Here is a 20,316-nt window from a genome sequence, read left to right on the forward strand (position 1 = left end):
GCTGCATGAGAACACGCGGTCGCTCGGCCAATTAAATTATGTCTCTGACTTTACATCAGAGGCTTTTCGCGCGGGCCTGGAACACCGATCATGTGGCTATCAGGCCGCGCCCATCACTTCCCCCACGCCACGAGCACAACTTGCTCTCATGTTTGGCGTTTGGTCACTTTTCTTTATCACAGAAACAAATATGATCAATGGAATACATACTAGATTTCAGAAATATAATCCCAGCAACAATTTGCTAGATTATATATATAGTTGGTTTTTTTTAAAAGAAAAACATAAGAAACAAGGCGAAAAGGAGCCCAAACACTCCAAAGCTATTGTGTTGTTAGTCCCATAGTTATTACAATTAAATAGCAATCTAATTCAGATGAATTAACACACGATATCGCCTTCCTGAGCATCTTGACAGCACCTCCAGGAAAATTCTTGAGCAGTCAGTCGGGTGCACCCTTGAATTTGCAGGACTACCCCCGAGTGCAGGTTTTTAGCTAGAGCTGCAGTCTGCAGGGCTGCAAAAGAGGAGGTATGTGACCAGGCGGGGCTGACAGCAGCAGAAGAAAGGATGGTTTGACTGGCGGGACATCAAGACCGATGAAGATTCATTGCTAGAAGTGGCTGACAGGCAGCAGAACTATAGAAGAAAGGGTGGGTTGATTAGTGGAAGAGCAAGACTACTGGAAAGGAGGGAGTGTCCACACCAGAGGATGGACAGATTAGCAGGAATCAAAGATGGGCTCCCTCATGGGTGTCTGGATAGAAATGTTCCTGTTTCTCCCCTGCCCTTGGCAGGAGCAAGGATAAAAGGAGGAGCGTGTCTGCTCCACTGTGCCCTCACCCCGATATCAACCCCTGCTGGAGACTCCTTACCAGGTGGCACCAGAGTAATGGAAGGCAGGAGAGTGCCATTTGGAGAGCAGCTGATCTCGTAGTGCCCATGGACCTGCTGCACCATGCTCCTCACCATAAAGATCCCATGCCTGAGGGTGAGGATGCCCAAGCTGTGGGCCACAGCCCTATCTTGTATAGATGCAGCTCCTTTGCGTACCACACATCAGCAATCACTGTACAGTCCTGGAGGCCCAGGGCACGCAAGTGGCTGCCCCCTCTGGCACAATACCTTGTCAGATGGGGACCCCTACGCAGAGACAGTGCAGTGGTCAGACCCTCATGGGGGGAGCAGGCTAAGGGAGGAACAGAGGTGTCCCACATCCCCGAAGCTAGGGTGGGGGAAGGGGTTTCCCCAGTGTTTGGGGAAGGGAAGGCAGCGACCCTGGACACCCAGGTTCTGCTCACACCTGGCAGCTGGTCCTGGCACTGGCAGTGGATGGGGGCAGGTGTGGTTGAGGCAAGGGTCACCACACCCAGCACCAGAGAGCAGGGATCACGGTGGCCCTGCTGCCCCCTGGCCCTAGGGAGAGAGAAAAATGAGAGTCAAACACCGCTCACCCCCACCAAGGGAGACCCCCTACTCTCCCCTAACTGCAGGGGGACAGGGCCAAAGCCCCAGTGCCCGTTTCCACCCCACAACTCAGGGATGTGAGGCCCTCCATGCACACGGACACATGCTCACAGCTCTGGTCCCAGCAAGCAGGGACACACACACATATATACGTAGAAATTTTGGTCATGCTAGGCTGCAGTTATGCTTGCTAAACCATAGTTAAGCTAAGGCGCCATGGGGGACCTTGGAAGCAGCAGGCTCCAGACCGCTGCATGTCCTGATGACCAAGTGAGTTAAAACAACGAGATCAGCTGAGCGCAAGTTCCAGGCACCTGCTACCCGTTAGGTCGATTACACAACTCACTGGTGAACTGCCAAATAATGTAGCCCAGACACATGTATCATAGGTTTCATAGTTTCATAGGCATTAGGGCTGGAAGGGACCTCGGAAGATCATCGAGTCCAGCCACCCGCCCAAAGGGCAGGACGTCAGCTGGGGTCATAGGATCCCAGCAAGATAAGCATCCAGTTTCATCTTGAAGGTGTTCAATGAAGGCGCTTGAACAACCTCCGGTGGCAGGTTGTTCCAGACCTTGGGGGCTCGGACAGTAAAGTAATTCTTCCTTATGTCCAGCCTGAAACGATCTTGTAGTAGTTTGTGACCATTCGTCCTCATCATCCCTTGGGGCGCTCTGGTGAACAAACGTTCCCCCAGATACTGGTGGTCACCCCTGATAAACTTGTAGGTGGCCATCAGATCACCCCTGAGCCTGCGCTTTTCCAGGCTAAAGAGCCCCAGGGCTCTCAGCCTGTCATCGTAGGGTCTGCTTCCCTGACCCCTGATCATGCGCGTGGCTCTTCTCTGGACTCTCTCAAGCTTCTCCACATCCTTTTTGAATTGTGGAGCCCAAAACTGGACGCAGTACTCCAGCTGCGGCCTCACTAAGGCCGAGTACAGGGGGAGAATGACGTCCCGGGATTTGCTTGAGAAGCATCTATGGATGCAAGCCAGTGTTTTGGTCGCTTTACTAGCCGCAGCATCGCATTGCAGGCTCATGTTCATCTTGTGGTCAATGATGACCCCCAAGTCTCTTTCTTCCATAGTGCTAACCAACATAGCACTGCCGAGCCTATAAGGATGCTGCGGGTTTTTTTTCCCAAGGTGGAGAACCTTGCATTTATCGGCGTTGAACACCATCAGATTCTCATCCGCCCACTTGCTGAGCCTGTCCAGGTCAGCCTGGATCATCCGCCTGTCTTCTGGTGTGGATGCTTTGCCCCAAAGTTTGGTGTCATCGGCGAACTTGGCCAGTCCGCTTCTGACTCCAGTGTCCACGTCGTTAATGAAGATGTTGAACAGTATGGGTCCAAGGACAGAGCCCTGGGGGACCCCACTGGTCACAGGACACCACGATGAGTGACTTCCATCAATTACTACCCTCTGGGTCCGACCCCGGAGCCAATTTTCCAGCCAGTGGATCGTGGGGGACCCAAGGCGACAATTGGCCAGTTTCTCCAAGAGACGATCATGGGACACCAGATCGAAGGCTTTTTTGAAGTCAAGATGTATGACATCAATCTCATCTCCCTTGTCCAGGTAGGTGATAGGTCACCTGGTCGTAGAAGGAAATGAGATTGGTCAAGCAAGACCTACCCGCAACAAACCCGTGCTGGCTATCCCTTAAGATGTTGGCGTCGGCCAGTCCATTAAGGATGGCCTCCTTAATAAACTTTTCTAAGATCTTCCCCGGGATAGAAGTCAGGCTGATGGGCATATAGTTAGCCGGATCCACTGTCCTCCCTTTCTTGAAGATAGGCACCACATTGGCCTTCTTCCAGTCTTCGGGCACTACACCAGAGCGCCAAGAGTTTTCAAAGATCTGCGCTAGAGGCTGGGCTATGATGCTCGCCAGCTCCTTGAGTCCTTGAGCTCCTTGAGGTGAAGATTGTCAGGGCCGGCTGACTTGAAGGTATCCAGCTTCTCAAGATGTTCCTTCACAAAGTCAGCATTAATGGAGGGCAGGGGATCACCCTCACCCGGACTTCCTGGCCCTGTAGCGGGCATGGGCATCCCATGGGGCTGATGAAAGACCGACGCAAAGTACCTATTTAATAGGTTGGCTTTTTCCTGGGCGTCAGTTGTCAGTTGCCCCATCTGGTTCAGCAGGGGTCCAATGTTGCCCCTGCTTTTCCTCCGGCTCCCCACATATCTGAAAAAGGACAAGTGCAGAATAATCCTCCTTGGAGGTGACTCCCATCCTCCATCCTTTGTAGGTCTTTCTTTTTAGCCTCAGGAGGTCTGCTAGGTCCCTGGAGATCCAGGGGGGCTGCTGTGCCCTCTTGCTGCCTTTCCTCCGAGATGGAATAGACTTAGTTTGTGCATGGAGGATCGCTCCCTTGAGGAGCAACCACTCTTCTTGAACTCCCCTCTCCCTGTGGTCACAGTCCCTTAGGGCCTCACTGACAAGCCTCCTGAGCTTGTCAAAGTCAGCTTTCCTGAAGTCAAGGACTTGCGTGTTGCTGACTTGCCAGCTTTTCGGCGGATGGTGAAGGTGATCAGCTCGTGGTCGCTGTCACCCAGCTTCCCATCGATCACTAGGTCGCCGACTAGGTCCTCCCCAGTAGCCAGCACCAGGTCGAGCAGCACTTTGCCTCTCATTGGCCCATAGACTTCTTGAGTCAGGTAGAGGTCATCCACGCACGAGAGGAAGCTCTGCGACCGCTCAGATTTTGCTGAGCGATCCTCCCACGAGATGTCTGGGTAATTGAAGTCACCCATGACAACCATGGTCCTGGAGCAAGCTGCCTCAGCCAGTTCCTGGGCAAACTCCTGGTCTAGCTCAGGACTTTGGGTGGGAGGTCTGTAATAGACTCCCACCATTGTGTCCCCTGTGCCGTGTTCCCCACGGATTTTAACCCAGAGGGTCTCCAGCCGTCCACCCTGGTCGCCAATATCGGCTTGCAGGGACGTGTAGCTTTCCTTAACATAGAGAGCTACACCCCCGCCCCTTTTCTCTACACGATCCCTCCTGTACAGGGTATAGCCATCTATCCCTGTGGTCCAGTCATGGGTGGAGTCCCACCAGGTCTCCGTGATCCCTATGACATCGTAATTGTTTGCACTGAGCAGGAGGATGAGCTCCTCCTGCTTATTCCCCAAGCTCCTGGCATTTGTGTACAGGCAGGCAAGCGCCCCCTGGGGGGCTCCTTCCTTGCCCACAGATTTTACCAGGGCTGGGGCTGGGGTGGGCTCCCTTGAGTGCCGTGATCCGCTGGCTTTGCAAGGATTGCTCAGCGGGCCAGCAGTGGCGGTAGTCCCCCCGTCCTCCAGCGGGCTTAATTTAAAGCCCGGTGGAGCAGGTCAGCCAGTCTGGCTGAGAAGAGCCTCCTCCCTAGGGGAGAGAGGTGGAGACCGTCTCTTCCCAGCAGCTCACTGCCTCTCTCGCCAAAGAGCGGGCTGTGGTCATGAAAGCCAAAGCCTTCCTGACGACACCAGCGCCGCAGTCTTTGGTTGACCACATAGATCATCCTGTCCCTTCTCAGCCCATAGCCTGAGACTGGGAGGATCGACGAGAACACCACCTGTGCCCCCAGACCCTTAAGCCCCGCTCCCAAATCCCTGTAGCGCCTCATGACCTGGCTGGGAGTGGTCCGAGCCGTGTCGTTGGTGCCCACATGAATAAGGAGCATGGGATAGTGGTCTGTGGGTTTGAGGAGCTTGGGGATCCTCTCCGCAATGTCCCGGATGCGGGCCCCTGGGAAGCAGCAGACTTGCCGGGCTAAGGGGTCAGGGTGGCAGATTGGCCCCTCCGTCCCCCTCAGGAGGGAGTCTCCCACAACAAACACCTTATGTTTTGTCTTGGGGAGAGCAGGGGCGGGAGCTGCAGTTAGGCCCATGTTGCCTGTGGGGGCCGGCAACTCAGCAGGCTCTGCTGGGGCAGCAAGAGGTGCGTCCCTGTTGCTCAGTTCTGGCGGGGGAGGGGCCTTGGTGCGGCGGGCCTTAGGGCCCTTGACCACCTTGGTCCATGCCCCTGGCTGGACACAGCAGGAGGTCCCAGAGTCCTCCTCTGGCCTGGAGGGAGACTGTGATCTACCCTCTGCCTCCCGGGGAAGAAGGGCCTGGCAGTAGGAGCCTATCTCCTGCTCGCAGTCCCTAATGGCACGCAGTCTGTGGACTGTGGCCTGGAGCTCCTCCAGCTGGCGCGCCAGAGACCCCAAAAGGGAGCAGACCCCGCAAGGGGAGGTCGCCATGCTCCCAGGCCCCAGAGCCTGAAAAAGGAACAGGCAGCCCCGCAGCCGAGAGCCAGGGGCTCCGTCTGCGTGAAGCCCGGGACCAGGGGCTCCGTCTAGGTGGCCGTCTCTGAGGTGCCAGAGGGGGGGGCCGCGGAGCCTGAGGGGATCCTCGGGGTGCGGCCCCAAGGATGTACAAAGCAATCATCACACAAGGAATGGGTGAATCGTGCAATTAATGTAGACTGGCCACATGTGCAAAGTAACTGTCATGCAATGAACAGGTGACTCATGTAGCATAGCTACACATACAAGGGAATTGCCATGCAATGAACAGATGAATCGTGCAATAACTGTCGCTTGGCCACATGTGCCAAACAGTGATCACACAGTGAACAAGTCAATCGCATAATAAATGTCGCCTCACCACACGTGCAAAACAATTTACATGAAATGAACAGGTGAATCCCACAATAATTGCAGCCCAGTCACACTTGCAAACTAATTGTCAGGCAACGAACAAGTGAATCATGCAAAAACTGTACACTGGCCACACGTACAAAACAAGCAGATTGGGATTTTTTTTTTAAGCAGCTCTTATTTTTTGACAGTCGCAGATTGATAAACACCCCCACTCCCTTATCTTTAAAATGGATAGGTAGGCATCTGTGAGCCTTTCCCGCACTTCTGGCAGAATTATGGATGCTTTGGGGTGCAGCTGCACTGGTGTTTGGCCAGGGGGTAGGAGTCGTGGAAGCTATCCTCACACACAGAGGACTCATGTCGTTTCTCCCCTGCATGGACGCATGGGTGGCCAGACTGGAGGATTGGCTGAATCTCTTTCCCACACTCTGAGCACTGATACGTCTACTCCTCTGCGTGCATATGCTAGGGAGTGGCCAGGCTGGAGGATTGGGTGCAGCTCTTCCCGCATTCAGGGAAATCATGTGGCTTCTTTGCTGTATGGGTCTACTGGTGCACGGCCAGGTGGGAGGACTGAGTGAAGCACTGATATGGCTTCTCATCTGGGTGCATACACTTGTGTCCGGCCAGGTTGAAGGAGGAGGTGAGCTTCACCCCAGTCAGGGTAATTATATGTCTTCTCCCCCCTATGGATCTGCTGGTATCGAACCAGACTTGAGGAACGGGTGAAGATCTTCCCACACTCAGGGCACTGACATGGCTTTCCTCTACGTGGATACTCTGGGGGATAGCCAGGTCAGAGGAACTGGTGAAGCTCTTCCCACACAGAGGACAGATGCGGCTTCTCCCCTCTGTGGATGCATTTGTGCTGGGCCAGGTGGGATGAAATAGCAAAGGTCTTTCTACACTCAGCGCACTGATGTGGTCACTCCCTTGTGTTCACATGCTGGTGTGTGGCTAGGCTGAAGGACTGAGGGAAGTCCTTACATGCACAGCAGTACTTCTCCCGTGTGTGGAAACGCTGGTGCTGGGCCAGGTAGGATGAACTGGTAAAGTTCTTCCCAAACACAGAGCACTGATGTGCCTTCTCCCATGTGGATGCACTGGTGTTAGAACAAATGGGAGGCCTGGGTGAAGCCCTTCCCACACTCAGGGCACCAATATGGCTCCTCCCCTGCATGGATGTACTGATGGATGGCCAGATAGGAGGAACGGCTGAAGCTCTTCCTGCACACAGAGGACTGATGTGGTTTCTCCCATGTGCATACACTGGTGTTGTGCCAGAGAGCAGGACCGGGTGAAGCTCTTTCCACACACACAGCACTGATGCGGCTTATCACCTGTGTGGATATGTTGGTGATGGGACAGTTAGGATGAACCAGTAAAGCTCTTCCCACACACAGAGCACTAATGCAGCTTATCGCCTGTGTGGATATGCTGGTGCCGTGCCAGGTTGGAGGAACGGCTGAAGCTCTTCCCACACACAGAGCACTGATGTGGCTTCTCCCCTGTGTGGACACGCTGGTGTTGTACCAGAGTGGAGGACTGGGTGAAGCTCTTCCCACACACGGAGCACTGATGCGGCTTATCGCCTGTGTGGACACGCTGGTGGATGGCCAGGTTAGAGGAATGGCTGAATCTCTTCCCACACACAGAGCACTGATGTGGCTTCTCCCCTGTGTGGATATGTTGGTGACGGGCCAGTTGGGATGAACTAGTAAAGCTCTTCCCACACACAGAGCACTGATGTGGTTTCTCCCCTGTGTGGATACGCTGGTGTTTTGCCAGAGTGGAGGACTGGGTGAAGCTCCTTCCACACACAGAGCACTGATGCGGCTTATCGCCCGTGTGGATACGCTGGTGTTGTGCCAGAGTGGAGGACTGTGTGAAGCTCTTCCCACACACGGAGCACTGATGCGGCTTATCGCCTGTGTGGACACGCTGGTGGATGGCCAGGTGAGAGTAATGGCTGAATCTCTTCCCACACACAGAGCACTGATGTGGCTTCTCCCCCATGTGTATATGTTGGTGATGGGCCAGTTGGGATGAACCAGTAAAGTTCTTCCCACACACAGAGCACTGATGTGGCTTCTCCCCCATGTGTATATGTTGGTGATGGGCCAGTTGGAATGAACCAGTAAAGCTCTTCCCACACACAGAGCACTGATGCGGCTTATTGCCTGTGTGGATATGCTGGTGCCGTGCCAGATTGAAGGAACAGCTGAAGCTCTTCCCACACACAGAGCACTGATGTGGCTTCTCCCCCGTGTGGACATGCTGTTGTGCCAGAGCGGAGGACTGGGTGAAGCTCTTTCCACACACAGAGCACTGATGCGCCTTATCGCCTGTGTGGATACGCAGGTGTGCTAGAGTGGAGGACTGTGTGAAGCTCTTCCCTCACACAGAGCACTGGTATGGCTTCTCCCCGGTATGGATGCGCTGGTGCTCAGCCAGGCTGGAGGAGCGAGTGAAGTTCTTCCCACATTCAGGGCACCCAGGTGGCAGAGCCCCGTGCGAGGGGCAGTGAAAGATTTTCTGGCACTCAGGGTAGGGGTGGGCTTTGCCCCTGGGCTTGGCGGGCACATCCAGTTTCCCTCTCAGTCCCTCCCCACTGGTTTGGTTTGGACGCAGGGTCTCTTTCCAGTGCAATTTTGCCTTATGGCTTTTCAGATCCACAAATCCTTCCCTGTACCCAGGGCTCTCTCTGGACTCTGTCCTTTCTCCACTCTCACGCACAAGGGAAGATGGCAACTGCTCCACTGCTATATTCTCGCTCAGCTTTTGGGGCCTTTCTTGGCTCTGGAGCCATTGGTCTTCCTCAGGTCTCAGGGACTCCAACTCGACCAAACCCCCGGGGGAAGTCCAGGGTGGCTCCAGGTTTGCAGGCCCTTCTTCCAGACTCTGCTTCTCAACTCTACTCAGCAGCCAGGCGCCTCCTGCATGGGGAAGAGAAACTCCAGCTTATTCCCTGCCCTGCTGCCACAGGCCAAATACTGCTATTCCCTCTGCTGCGATGGGCCTGCGAGCATGACTGCATCTTGGCACTTAAGTTTCTGGAAGAGAACAAGGTCTCCCTGCCAAACCACAAGTGCTGGGGGTGAGGGAGGGGCATGTCCATGTACTCGGCTAACGTTCCCTGCTTAGTGGAAGTCAGAGCCAGACACTTAGGGTTTCTGGCCCAGCTGTCAGCCCCATCCTCTCAGGCCCTGCTGGGAGAAACCCACAAGGGACATGTGTTGGGACAGGACCTGAATGGCTTCATCCTCTATGGGACCCAAGAGACTAGAGGCAGAACCAGCAGAAAGGATGAAGGAGTCTCTCTAAGGCCTGCTCTGTCCCACAGCACTAGCAGGTCCAGGGGGAGATGATGCCGAGCCCTCCACGTGGCTACATAAGTGCACTGGTGGGACTGCTTGCCCATGATCTCTGGCAGTCCTCAAAGCAGCTTTTAATACCAGGATGGACAGCCTCGATGTGAATTTCTGGGGCTCCCCAGAAGTCAGGGGTGTATGGGGAGAATGGCTTTACACTGGACCAGATGCTTCTCTAAAGGTAGAAAAAGCCCACGGGGTTTGTCCCTCCTGCCTCCAAAAACCTGCTCTGGGAAGGGAGGACTTCAAGCTGCGGGTCTCTTTCCTGCAAGGAACAGGGCTGTGCCTCCTTCCTGCTTCCAGGGAAAGGTGTGGAGACTGAAACGGGTCTACGTGGCTTTCTGCTGTTGATGAGGCCCAAGTGGCTGCATGTCACCAGAATCTGCCCAGGGACAAAGGCCTGGGCATGAACCTGCACGTGCACTCCCTGCCGAGTCCTGAGCTCTGTGACATTCATGGCCCAGAGACAAAACGCAGCTATTCAATGCAGTCCGAGACCAGGATTCATCACTCCCTCGCTTCCAGGTCGACCTGATCAGCAGACATAGGGCAGAGCCCCAGGCCTCTCACTTGTACTGCAATAATGGCCACGCAGAGCTTTGCCCCAGCACATGGCTTTCCATGGGGGACTACAAATCCCATCATGCCTTGGGAGGGTGCTGTAAAGCAGTGTTTCTCAACTTTTTAAGTAGCAAGTACCTCCTAACTTCTGAAAATTTTAATAATTACCCCAACACTCAATTTTCCAGGGGATTTTATATTTACAGACTAATACGTGCCATATGTTGGAAGAAGGGCTGCGTATACAAGGCCGTGATATGACAGACATCTAATCTGGTGTCGATAGGGTTGCCACCTTTTACATCAGGAGTGCACAACTCAAGCAAGTACCTGGGCTACAGGTGATGTTGGCCAAAGCTAGGAGGACTGAACCAGCCAATTATTACTGGGGGATTTGAACTGCCGCACACCAAATTTTTTGCCATAGTTTTGAAAGAAAAAGAGGGCGAGAGAGTGCTGGGGTACCTGCGTACCCCCTGCCTGTCTCACATACCCCCAGGGGTACACATACCACAGGTTGAGAAACTATGCTACAGAGGTATGGCTACCTTGGGCTGAGGAATCAACTCTTGCACTGCTTCATACAGATGGAAACTTAAGCCCATGGTATCCCAGGGAAACCAGGCCTATGCCTATACACCAAAACAGCATACTCGGTTGTCCCTTAGCAGTTGTAGTTAGGGGGAGAAGAAAGTAGGGGTGCACTAATAGAGATTTTTATGGATGACACCGATACCTGGTATTTAAGGAAGCATATTGGCTAATACAGATCTAATATTATCCGATTCAGCTGCCTCCAGTTCATCAGTCTGTTTTGGTGGAAGGGGAGGAGGGAAGGGAAGGCAAACGGGGGGCGTAGATCAACGCACCCCACAGTGAGGGAGAAGGCAGGGGCAAGCACTGCCCAACTGGGGGGGGGGGCCGCAGTTCCTTGAACCGCAGGAGCAAGGGGGGGGGCAGGGGGGGGTCGGGGGGGGGGTGTTCCGGGAAGCTCTGCGTGAGGCAGGGGGGCTGCAGCTGCAGCTCAAGCTGTAGCTGAGGCTGTGTTGTGCTCTTCTTGGTGGGGGTGCAGCTTGGAGTGGGTGCCAGCAACACTGGGAGGATGCTGCATCCACCCCAGATTTCAACACAGCTCCGTTCCCAGCTGCGCTGGGCGGCTGCAGCACTGGCAACGGAGCTGTGTTGAAATCTGGGGTGGCTGCACCATCGTCCCAGCACTGCTGGTGCCTGCTCCAAGTCCCACCCCCACCGAGAGGAGCCCAACTCAGCGCCGGCTCCAGCCACAGCTGCAGCTCCACACAGATCCCGGGGCATACAACCGCCCTCTGCTATCCCAGGGTGCAAGCAATGGTTGGAGGTGCCTCCTCCCCACAATGACCCACGCCTCCATCTGGTGCCTGCCCTGCCCTGGTTTGGTAGCACCTGCCGCTGCCCCCTCCATCACCACGGGGGGCACTGATCTGCGCCCACACCCATTTCACTACAGTGGGTTAGGGTATTCATCAGCCAAATTAATCAGCCCACTCAGGCTGATACAGGATACAGAAAATTTTCTTTATATCTGTATCAATCTGATATCAGACTGATGTGTCAGTGCACCTCTAGAAGAAAGGAAAGGCTGCTTGTCTCCACAACTTGGGGGTTCAGTGCGTGGGAACACCTCCCTGGACACATGACTACATAAGCTATTCAAGGTCAGAAACCTGGAAGGGCAGCTCCAGGCAGGTCTGCAGGTCCCAGGGCCCTTGTCACTGTGGGCATGGAGCATTTGTGAGAGGGGAGTCGGGGCAGGGGGCAGCCACAACTCACCTGGGAGAAGGTCCTCTGACTTTGAGATGTCCTCACGGTCCTCATCATCACAGACCCAGAGCTCCTCCTGTCCTCGTGCAATGTGGAAGATTAAGTCAGGGGTGGGACCATGATATCCTGGTTGGGGCAGTGGTTAAAAAACATTCATGACTGGGTAATGGATGCCAAATAATCAACTGGGATTTGGGGAATGGATCCAATGAACTCAAGGATTTTACCGGGGCCTCGAAGGACAAGGGAGGGTGAACATTTAGGATGCAAGAGATGATGGCCTTTGTCACCGAGGTGCTGGGGGGGATGGTCATAGGAAAAAAAGTACTATATCCACCACTTGGAGGTATAAAATGGGTGTGAGACCAACAGGGTGGAGATGCAGTGACAAGTGATGTGCTAAAGAGCATAAAGATGGAGCTTTCGCTATTTAAGAGACACCAGAATGAAGAGATGCTGGACACACTGGTGGCTGGATACCATCTGTCTTATCAGTGTCATTCCAGGCCAAGGAAGAGAAGTTTCTTCTCTGCAAAGGTTTAAAGCGAGGCCTGGCAGCAGTGAACAGAGTCCAGGACACATGGCTGATCCTGACACTTTTGTGTGAGACAGGGTCCTTCCTCAATAGGGCAGGGGAAGAGCGGATTTTATAAGAACTGGAGTGGCAATGAAAGCAATCATCCCATCCAGTGGGAAGATCATCCCAGAAGGGGAGATGAGCACACAAGCCAGGAAATCTTGTAGGATTTGAAACAAAGGTCCTGGGAGTCTGTGGTAAAGACAAGGGAAGGCAGAAGGAAGCACCTTTTGCAACATGTGAATGCCCATAAGGTAGGAATGGCTGACAGGCTCTTGCTGAACAACTAACTAAAAGCTTTGGAGCCCTTCCCAAAGAAAGTAAGTCTTCAGGGGAACTGGAGGGAAAAGAAAGCACTAGAAAAGCAAATTGACCTGGTACAAGGTAAGTTCCTCAGCCCTGCCCACAGAAAACCCCTGTATCAGAGACCCTCTGGAAATGACAACCCAATTTCACCAGTCCTGAACCAATCCCACCTCTTTTTATCACCACGACAGGTGTCTGACATGCAGAGAGACGTCAGGAGGAAATGACAACTTCTGTGAATGGCAGAGCAAGCTTGGGAGCAGGTCACAAGTACACACAGCCAGAGCCTGTGGCGATGAAGACCATAGGAAGAAACGTGGGCAGAAGCTTCCAGGGATCAAGAAACAGAAGTTCCCGGATTCCATCGCGTGTGCACGGGTCGGTAGAGATGAAGCAATGTAAACGCTAATCCTCTCGGTGGCAGCACCACAGGCTGAGAAGACTTCCATTACCTTATGCTGGATGATAACCAAAGGAGGAGAAAGCACTAACTGAACACACACAGTGTGGGACAGGGAAGAAATCAGAGCCATTCCCTGAGGAACAGCTGGCAGTGAATTTTTCTGCACAATGAATTAGGGATAACACAGTCACGCTGAGAAGGGAAAGGGAGATACATCCGCCAAGACATGGCTGGATACGGAAGCACCAGGAGTTATAAGAACGGGGAAGGCTCAGGTGAAGGAGGCTAGATCAAATGAAGCCAGAGATGTCAGTGATCACACAAGGAGCTGTGGGGAAGCCATGGATTTCAACCCCAGGGAAAAGTCCACAAGGAGGAGAGCGCTGAGAAGCCGGGAGAAGACAGTAAGGGTCAGCGCTGACAGGGCTGCAGGGAGAAGCAGGAAACAGCGTTACCCAGGGAAACGAGGGCTCGCCAGTTCCTCAGCATCTGGTCCCGGTAAAGCCCCTTCTGTGCGTCTTCCAGCAGCTCCCACTCCTCCCGTGTGAAATACACAGCCACGTCCTCAAAGGCCTCCTGGAGCTGCAGGCACAAGCGTTACCCCATCAGTGTCTCCTGGTCCAGCTGCTCCAGCCCCCGCCGCCCTCTCCACAATCCCTCTGCGCCACACCTCTCTGCGGGCTGGGCCATGACACCCAGGGGTGCAAAATGTCCTCTTCTGCATTGGCAGGGGACATGGGTGCAGCCGTGGGCAGACGGGTAAACACGCATGCCCTCACCCAGTCCTTTTTTTTTTTGAAAGACATTTTTCATGTTCTAAGCCAAATCAGCCAAATCTAGTCAAAATCCTTGAGTCAGAGGCCCTGGGCTGTCCCGCTGTGCTGCCTCCTCCAGAGGCACATCCGCAGCTTGGGCCCGCGCCTGCTCCGGACAGGGATCGCCGGCTGCTGCAGCGCCCCAGAGGGCTGCAACCGGTCTGAGGCCACCTCCTCGCCCTGCACGCTCACCGTGACCTGGGGACAAGAGGAGCGTGTCACCGGGACGGGGAGAGACAGGGGGGCAGGAGACATCCCCCAGGCACACGGACACGGGGTTGGCAGCACCCACGACCAGGGTGAAACGCTCCATGGAGCTCCTCGTCCTCCACCTGCCCCAGCCAAACCCCTCCGCCAGGGTCTCTGTCGCGTCCCACGTTTCCACCCTGCTCCCCACGCCCAGCCCCGCATCTCCTGGGGCAGGACGGCCGCGGCAGCTCCAGCTCCGCCGCCTGCTCCTGGCCACAGCCCTCCCACCCTCGGTCTGGCGGATACAGACCTCCCCAGGCCCTCGGTCTCCGGGTAGTGCAGCGCTGGGTGTGCGGGGCGGGGCGGGGGGGGGCACGGGCTGCCTCACCTCCTGCCCCCGCCTCTCCCGGCGCGGCACCGGCTCCTCCTCGCGCCCCTGCGCCGCTTCCCGCAGGGCTGAGGCTCCCCCGACCCCGGCCTGCGCCGCGCCAGACACTCGCCCTGCCGGCACACGGCCCGGGCCCTGCTCCGCCATCGCCCCGAGGCTCTGGGGTCTGCAGGGAACGAGGCAGCGCCGCTCGGACCAGGCCATGGGCGCCCAGGCCCAAGCCCAGCTTCGACGCTCCCGCGCTGCCCGCCGCCCCGTGTCCTCCCGGGGCCCCGGTCTGCCTGCGCCCCCGCCCGATGCCCCTCACTCCGCACCGGGAGCCCCCGGCCCCTCGGACCCGCCGCGCCCCCGCCTCCGCCTGAGGAATCCTCCCCCCGCCCCCCCGCGGGGCGCCTGCGCACTGACTGCTCCAGGGCAGGCGGCGGGACACGTGTTTGAACCGCGAGGTGGCCGGCGGCAGCACGTGTCACCAGCCCCTCGCTGGCTGCGACTGCGGAGCGCGGCCTCGGGGCGTGTGCGCGCGGTGAGCCGGGCTCCGGGCGAGCTCTGGGGCGGTGGGCCGGTCGGCAAAGGGGTCTGTGCCGGCCCGAGCCGCCAAGGGGAGAGAAGGTGACAGCGGGGCAGCACGTCGGTGTGGGCGGAAATGGGGAGAAGTGAGGCGGGCAGGAGGGGAGAAGAGGCGGGCAGGGCAGGGCAGGAGAAGAGGCAGCAGCGATAGACAGACTGCAAGGATGGAAAGAAGCCATCAGCGAAGGAAGAACAAGTAAGGAGAGGGCAGAGGAGGTGCTTGGGGCAGATGTGGTATCTTGTGTGAGACCCAGTGCATTTTTAGTTGGTCCAACACATGAATCGCATCCACTCGAAGAATACGTCAAACAAGCTTTAGTTGTAGTGTCCCTGCCACCATTTTGAAGCACGGGGACACTGCTACGAGACGCGGCGGCTGGCTGTAATCACAGCGCGTGTGAGCAGCCTCCTGGCTCATGTACAGTCACCAGCAGGTACTAGATTTAATGCTCGCGAGAGCACCCTGGCTGAGACTCCCTCCAAACGGGGGGCAAGGACAGCTTCTCTGCCACCCCTGCCTGGCTGTAGCTCCCTGGGGCCAGCTTCTGCCTGCCTCCAGCTCGTGGGGGTTTCCTTGGTGGGCCTGTCTGGGCAGCAGCAGTGCTGCACAGGCCCGGCTGGAGCAAGGAGGCTCTGCCGCTTGCTCCCTGGCCCCTGGGCATTGTGCCCGTGGTGCGGGTACGTTCTGGCTACAGCACGGGAGCCAGCCCCTGGCCTTGCTGTGGGGACCTCATGGGGCATCTGCCTGACGTCCCTGGCAGAGGAACCCCGTGGACATGGCAGCTTCCCTGCCCCTGAGACGCTCGGTCCTTGGCCCTAACTGGGCAGCAGAAGAGACCACAGACCTTCTGGTGATTTGGGGCAATGCCGAGGTGCAGCGGCAGTTCTGCCAGGGCTGGAGGGCCAATGCTCTTCTCTGAGCAGTGAAGGCTGCGTGGCTGCTGCGAATGGTGGTCACTGAGCACAAGAGATGGTCCAGAGTAGCTTGCAGCACCATGCCCTGCATGCAGGAGCTACCCAGCATCCTCATTCGCAGGGACCCAGGCCATGGGCAGCATATCTATTCAAGCACTGGAGGTCTGCCAAAGCCCCCGCACCAGACCAGACCTGCAGAGAAGACCCAGACAAGAGCCCTCAGGCCAGCAGCACCCGTGACCCATGTCCTCCCTGCCCATGGCTTCCTCATCCAGTGCTGATGCCCGGGTTGACATCTTCCCCACAGCCATAGCACAGAGGACAGGCCAGGGAGGACACCGCCCATGGCCAGCTCCAGCTCCAGCTCCTTCCTGGAGGGGGTCAGTGGCCGTGTGGCAGGCGGTGGGGTGGGCCTCTGCCATCCAGCACCCCGCAAGCAGCCAGACCGCCTCCCCACCACCAAGCGCCAAGGCCACCTGCCAGGACCACCTGCCATGCCCAGCTGGTAAGCCCATCGCATGGAGGATGGCTGTGAGGGGTGGGGGGCACCGTGGCCACCAGTGCCCATGCCACCTCACAGGCCCACACCTGGCTGCAGGCCTGGCTCTAGGGGTCCCACACAGGCCCCCTTCCCATCCTCTCCTCGCCCTCCCCTCTTCTTCTCTCCCTGCCTGGCCTCGCTGTCCCCTGCTGTCACGTGCAGAGAAACTCACTGATGGCACCGGTGATCTCCACCTCCGCTGCGGGGTCAGGGCCTCGTATCACAGGCAGAAGCAGCCCTCCAGGCAGCGACACACACGGCGGGGAAGTGTGGGATTGCCCGGGGCACCACTGAAGTGCAGAGCCCTTCAACAGGTTCTCATGTGCGCCCAGGGCACCATTGCAGGAGGGCATAGGGGTTGGGCACCCCCTCGGTGTGCTCAAACAGCTCCATGTGGCATGACCTGGGAAGTCTCAGTAGGGGCACGCTTGGGGCACAGCGGGGATAATGCCCCATCCAGCTTTCTGATGAGACATACCGGGGAGAGAACAGGGGCATCACCGGCTCGGTGTCCCAGATGAGTGGGAGCCCTAGTCCCTGTGACCCCGGGCGGCATGAGCCTGCCTCCATGGGAGCAAAGTGCTTGGCGTGCAGAGGAGAAGGGAAGGAGTTGGTCGAGGGCAAGCCTGGCAGGTGGTACCAAGGGCCAGCCCTGGCCTGGCCTGGGGAGGGGATCAGGAAGGCAGGCTGCCTGCAACAAGAGCCAAGCGGGCCACCTGCCCCGTGGAGGGAGTGGGGATGGAGGGCTTGTGCAGTGGCCACCCATGACAGGGGCTGCCTGGCTAACTTCCCATGGTCCCTGGGCACCTATACACGCACGACCCCGATCTAAGGCTGGGTGGTGCGCAGTCCCTGGGTCTAGTGCCCGTTACCTCCGAGAGGTTGCAGTCTCTCAAAAAGAGGCTCTGTCTTCTCCTCCTCCCTGCCTTCTCAGGCAATGAGGGATGCCCTTCCTCTAACTGGCCAAGCTTTGAACCTGGCCTCTCCTTTCCCTGGAGCAGTCCCACAAGGAGAGGCCTGACCCTTCTCAGCCCGGGACCCTCGGGAAGCAGCTCTTCCCTCTGGCCCCTTTCCCCTTTGCCCACAAATCATCTTGTCCTTCACGTCACAGTCCTTTCCACTGCAACCCCTTACAGTCCCCTGTTACAGGGCATGTCTACATGTGGCGCTAGGTTGCCGTAGCAACACACTACAGTGATGTAGCGTCTGCAGGTGTCTGCACATAACCAACAGCAACGTCACCACAACGACGTGCTCCCCTGGTGTAGCACTCTGCTAAAAATAACACTGTGCCACATGTAATGGCATACTACGGGCTGTTACTGCGCCATGATTTAACACTTCCAGAAGGAAGTACTACATCATGGTGCAAGAACAACACTGCCGTAGTGACACATGTACAAGTGTCCACAGTGTCCTCGCTCTGCAGGTTCAGCAGCTGTGCGTGGGGGAGAGGCACCAGCTGCCACCGGGGATGCAGCATGAGGAATGGTGCCCCGATGACCAGACCCTCTGAATGCACCGTCTCCACCAGCACCAGGCGTAGGACAGCACCCTCCTGCTGGGCAGCTGGGCACCGTCATGGAGGAGTGGCTGGCCAACCTGCCAGCTTGGCACCAGGTGGCAGGAGCAGGAGGCATGTGAGCAGCAGAGGTGGGCGAGCAGGAGCAGGTGGCCAGCGAGCAGGAGAGGAACCTGCCTTCTGGGGTTGAAGAGAAGCGCGTTGCCATCCAGCACAGCATGGTGCCACCCAGGAGCTGCTTCTAGAGCAGACAGCCTCTGAATCACAGTGTCCTAGACCCTAAACAATGGAGGCTGCAAGTGGAAGATGAACCATGCAAAATACCTTGGTCTGACCCGGTTTGCTCTGCCTTTCAGCATCCGCTGCCTAGCACCATGTGCCACGGGAGGCTGGGCTTGAGGGATCTGTGGTGTCACCCAGTAAATGGCAGTCCTTATGCAGTGCCAGAAGAAAAGCATTCATTGTCCACCGTTGTTTTGAGAACACATGGGCGCAGGCAGGGAAGCCCATCCTTTGGGGACAAAGTGCGTCAAGAAACCCCAGTGGCCCAATGGATAAGGCACTGGCCTTCTAAGCCAGGGATTGTGGTTTCAAGTCCCTCCTGGGGTGGTCTTATTAATCTTTAACTAAGGTGCAGGTGAGAAGGCATTAAAGACATGCTTACAGGCTTCCTATAAGTAACCTGTTCCAGTGCTTCACCATCCTCACAAGGAGGGAGGTTTTCCTAACATCCAACTTAACCCTCCCTTGCTGGACCTTGAGCCCAGTGTGCCTTGTTCTGTCATCTGTGGCCACTGAGAGCAGTCCAGCTTTGTGCTCCTTGAAGCCACCCTGCAGATAGGTAAAGGCTGCTATCAAATCCCTTCTCAGTCTTTTCGTTTCCAAACTCAATACACCCAGTTCCCTCAGCCTCCTTACAAATCCTGCCCCCCAGTCCCACAGCCATTTACTTTCTCCAACTTGGCCACATCCTTTTTGTACAAGCCTCAGATGGGTGCGTTTGGCAGGGCACTTGTCAGGAGGCATTACAGACCCTGCTTGTCCTGGCTACAATCCTCTGCTGCACCGTTAGCTTGTTTGCAGCGTCTGAGTTTGGGAGCTGCATCAAGGTTCCTTGGGTGAATTTGATATATTTTATTAGACCAACCCAAATGGTTGGAGAATAGTTATTAAGCAAGTTTTCGGGTTCAAAAACCCTTCATCAGGCTGCATCAGACACAGCCGAGCTGAGTGGCCCTGCCCTGCACCAGGATATGCACCATTCAAGGTGCCAGGCAGCCAAGGTTCAAGCAAGCAAGCAAAAATGAGTCAGGAAAACACTGACAAAATTATTTTTTTTTTTCAAAATGATTTTAATCTCCCCCTTGCTGCTTGCTTCCCTCCAGTTCTCTCTCCATCCTCCTCATGACCAGCATTGACCGCCTCCACCACCTCCGTGGGCATCCCTCTGCACCTGTAGGGATTTCAGCCCAGTGTCATCATGCTGAGGGCCTGCCAGGGCTTCTTTCTGGCTCACGTGGGCTGTCAGGCCAGGACTGTTTCCATTACAGTGTGGAAATGCTGCTCTTAGCAGGGAGCCCCCAGAGCGCCCACATCGCTGGGCCCCAGAAGGACACTCTTTGCTTTCCAGCCTGCTGTTCCCACGCGTCCTGCACTTGCGGCTGCCTAGCGGGTGCTGGGTGCTGTGCTCTGTCCTGACCTCAGTGCTACTCGTGTCAGCCGCACGCGCACTGGGTGTGCCCTACAGACCCCGAACACAGCAGCAGCGTAGGCAGGGATTTGGTGACTGAGCAACTGGGAGTCCCCATGCTGCCCCTGGCCCGGCCTGAGCCAAGTGCTTTGGAGTCTGAGCTCCAGCTGCCTCCATGGTTTTTGTTTCCAAGCTGACCTAACTCCTACATGTGTACTGAGCTATCCAGGTGCCCCATCGCTGTCCTACTGCCGCACCAAGGGGCTTGTCCTGCTGGGGGTGCTGGCAGTCCTGGTCCCTGGGATCATTGTTCTGCATGTGGTCACCAGGAGGAAGCATCAATGCGAGTGATGGAGAGGAGAAGAGATGGGGATGGGTGGAGGGACTGCCATCCCATCCTGACCTTTCCCCAAGCCCCTCACAGCGTTGGAGTGTCACTGAGGCAAAACTGAAAACTTTTCTACCCTGGGCAGAGATGCCAGAGAGTGTCTGCATGTGTGTGTGTGTATGTATGTATGTGTGAGAGAGCACATGCATGCATGCACATGTGTGCATTTCTTGCCTTCTC

General features: G+C 56.3%; 2 protein-coding genes across 3 annotated transcripts; both read right to left on the reverse strand.

The window, feature by feature from the left end:
- Positions 1 to 5,899: 5,899 nt before the first annotated feature.
- Positions 5,900 to 8,500, reverse strand: LOC132243707 (zinc finger protein ZFP2-like; the record flags this gene model as incomplete). The annotated part of the gene is given in 1 exon segment (XM_059714106.1): positions 5,900 to 8,500. A coding segment is annotated over 1 exon segment (1,029 nt), but the record flags the coding sequence as incomplete, so codon positions are not given.
- Positions 8,498 to 14,810, reverse strand: LOC132244144 (zinc finger protein 34-like). Of its 2 annotated transcripts, none has more exons than XM_059715186.1 (4): positions 14,514 to 14,810; positions 13,577 to 13,703; positions 11,845 to 11,961; positions 8,498 to 9,039 (listed from the first exon to the last, which is right to left on the reverse strand). In XM_059715186.1, the coding sequence occupies exons 1-4, from the start codon at positions 14,715 to 14,717 to the stop codon at positions 8,501 to 8,503; spliced, it is 987 nt and encodes a 328-aa protein (XP_059571169.1). In that variant the 5' UTR covers positions 14,718 to 14,810; the 3' UTR covers positions 8,498 to 8,500. The 2 variants fall into 2 exon arrangements, with proteins under 2 accessions (XP_059571169.1, XP_059571168.1); XM_059715185.1 differs by lacking the exon at positions 14,514 to 14,810 and adding an exon at positions 14,129 to 14,405.
- Positions 14,811 to 20,316: the final 5,506 nt, after the last annotated feature.

The sequence above is a fragment of the Alligator mississippiensis genome, chromosome 11 (genome assembly GCF_030867095.1).
Source record: "Alligator mississippiensis isolate rAllMis1 chromosome 11, rAllMis1, whole genome shotgun sequence".
Lineage (NCBI taxonomy): Eukaryota > Metazoa > Chordata > Crocodylia > Alligatoridae > Alligator > Alligator mississippiensis.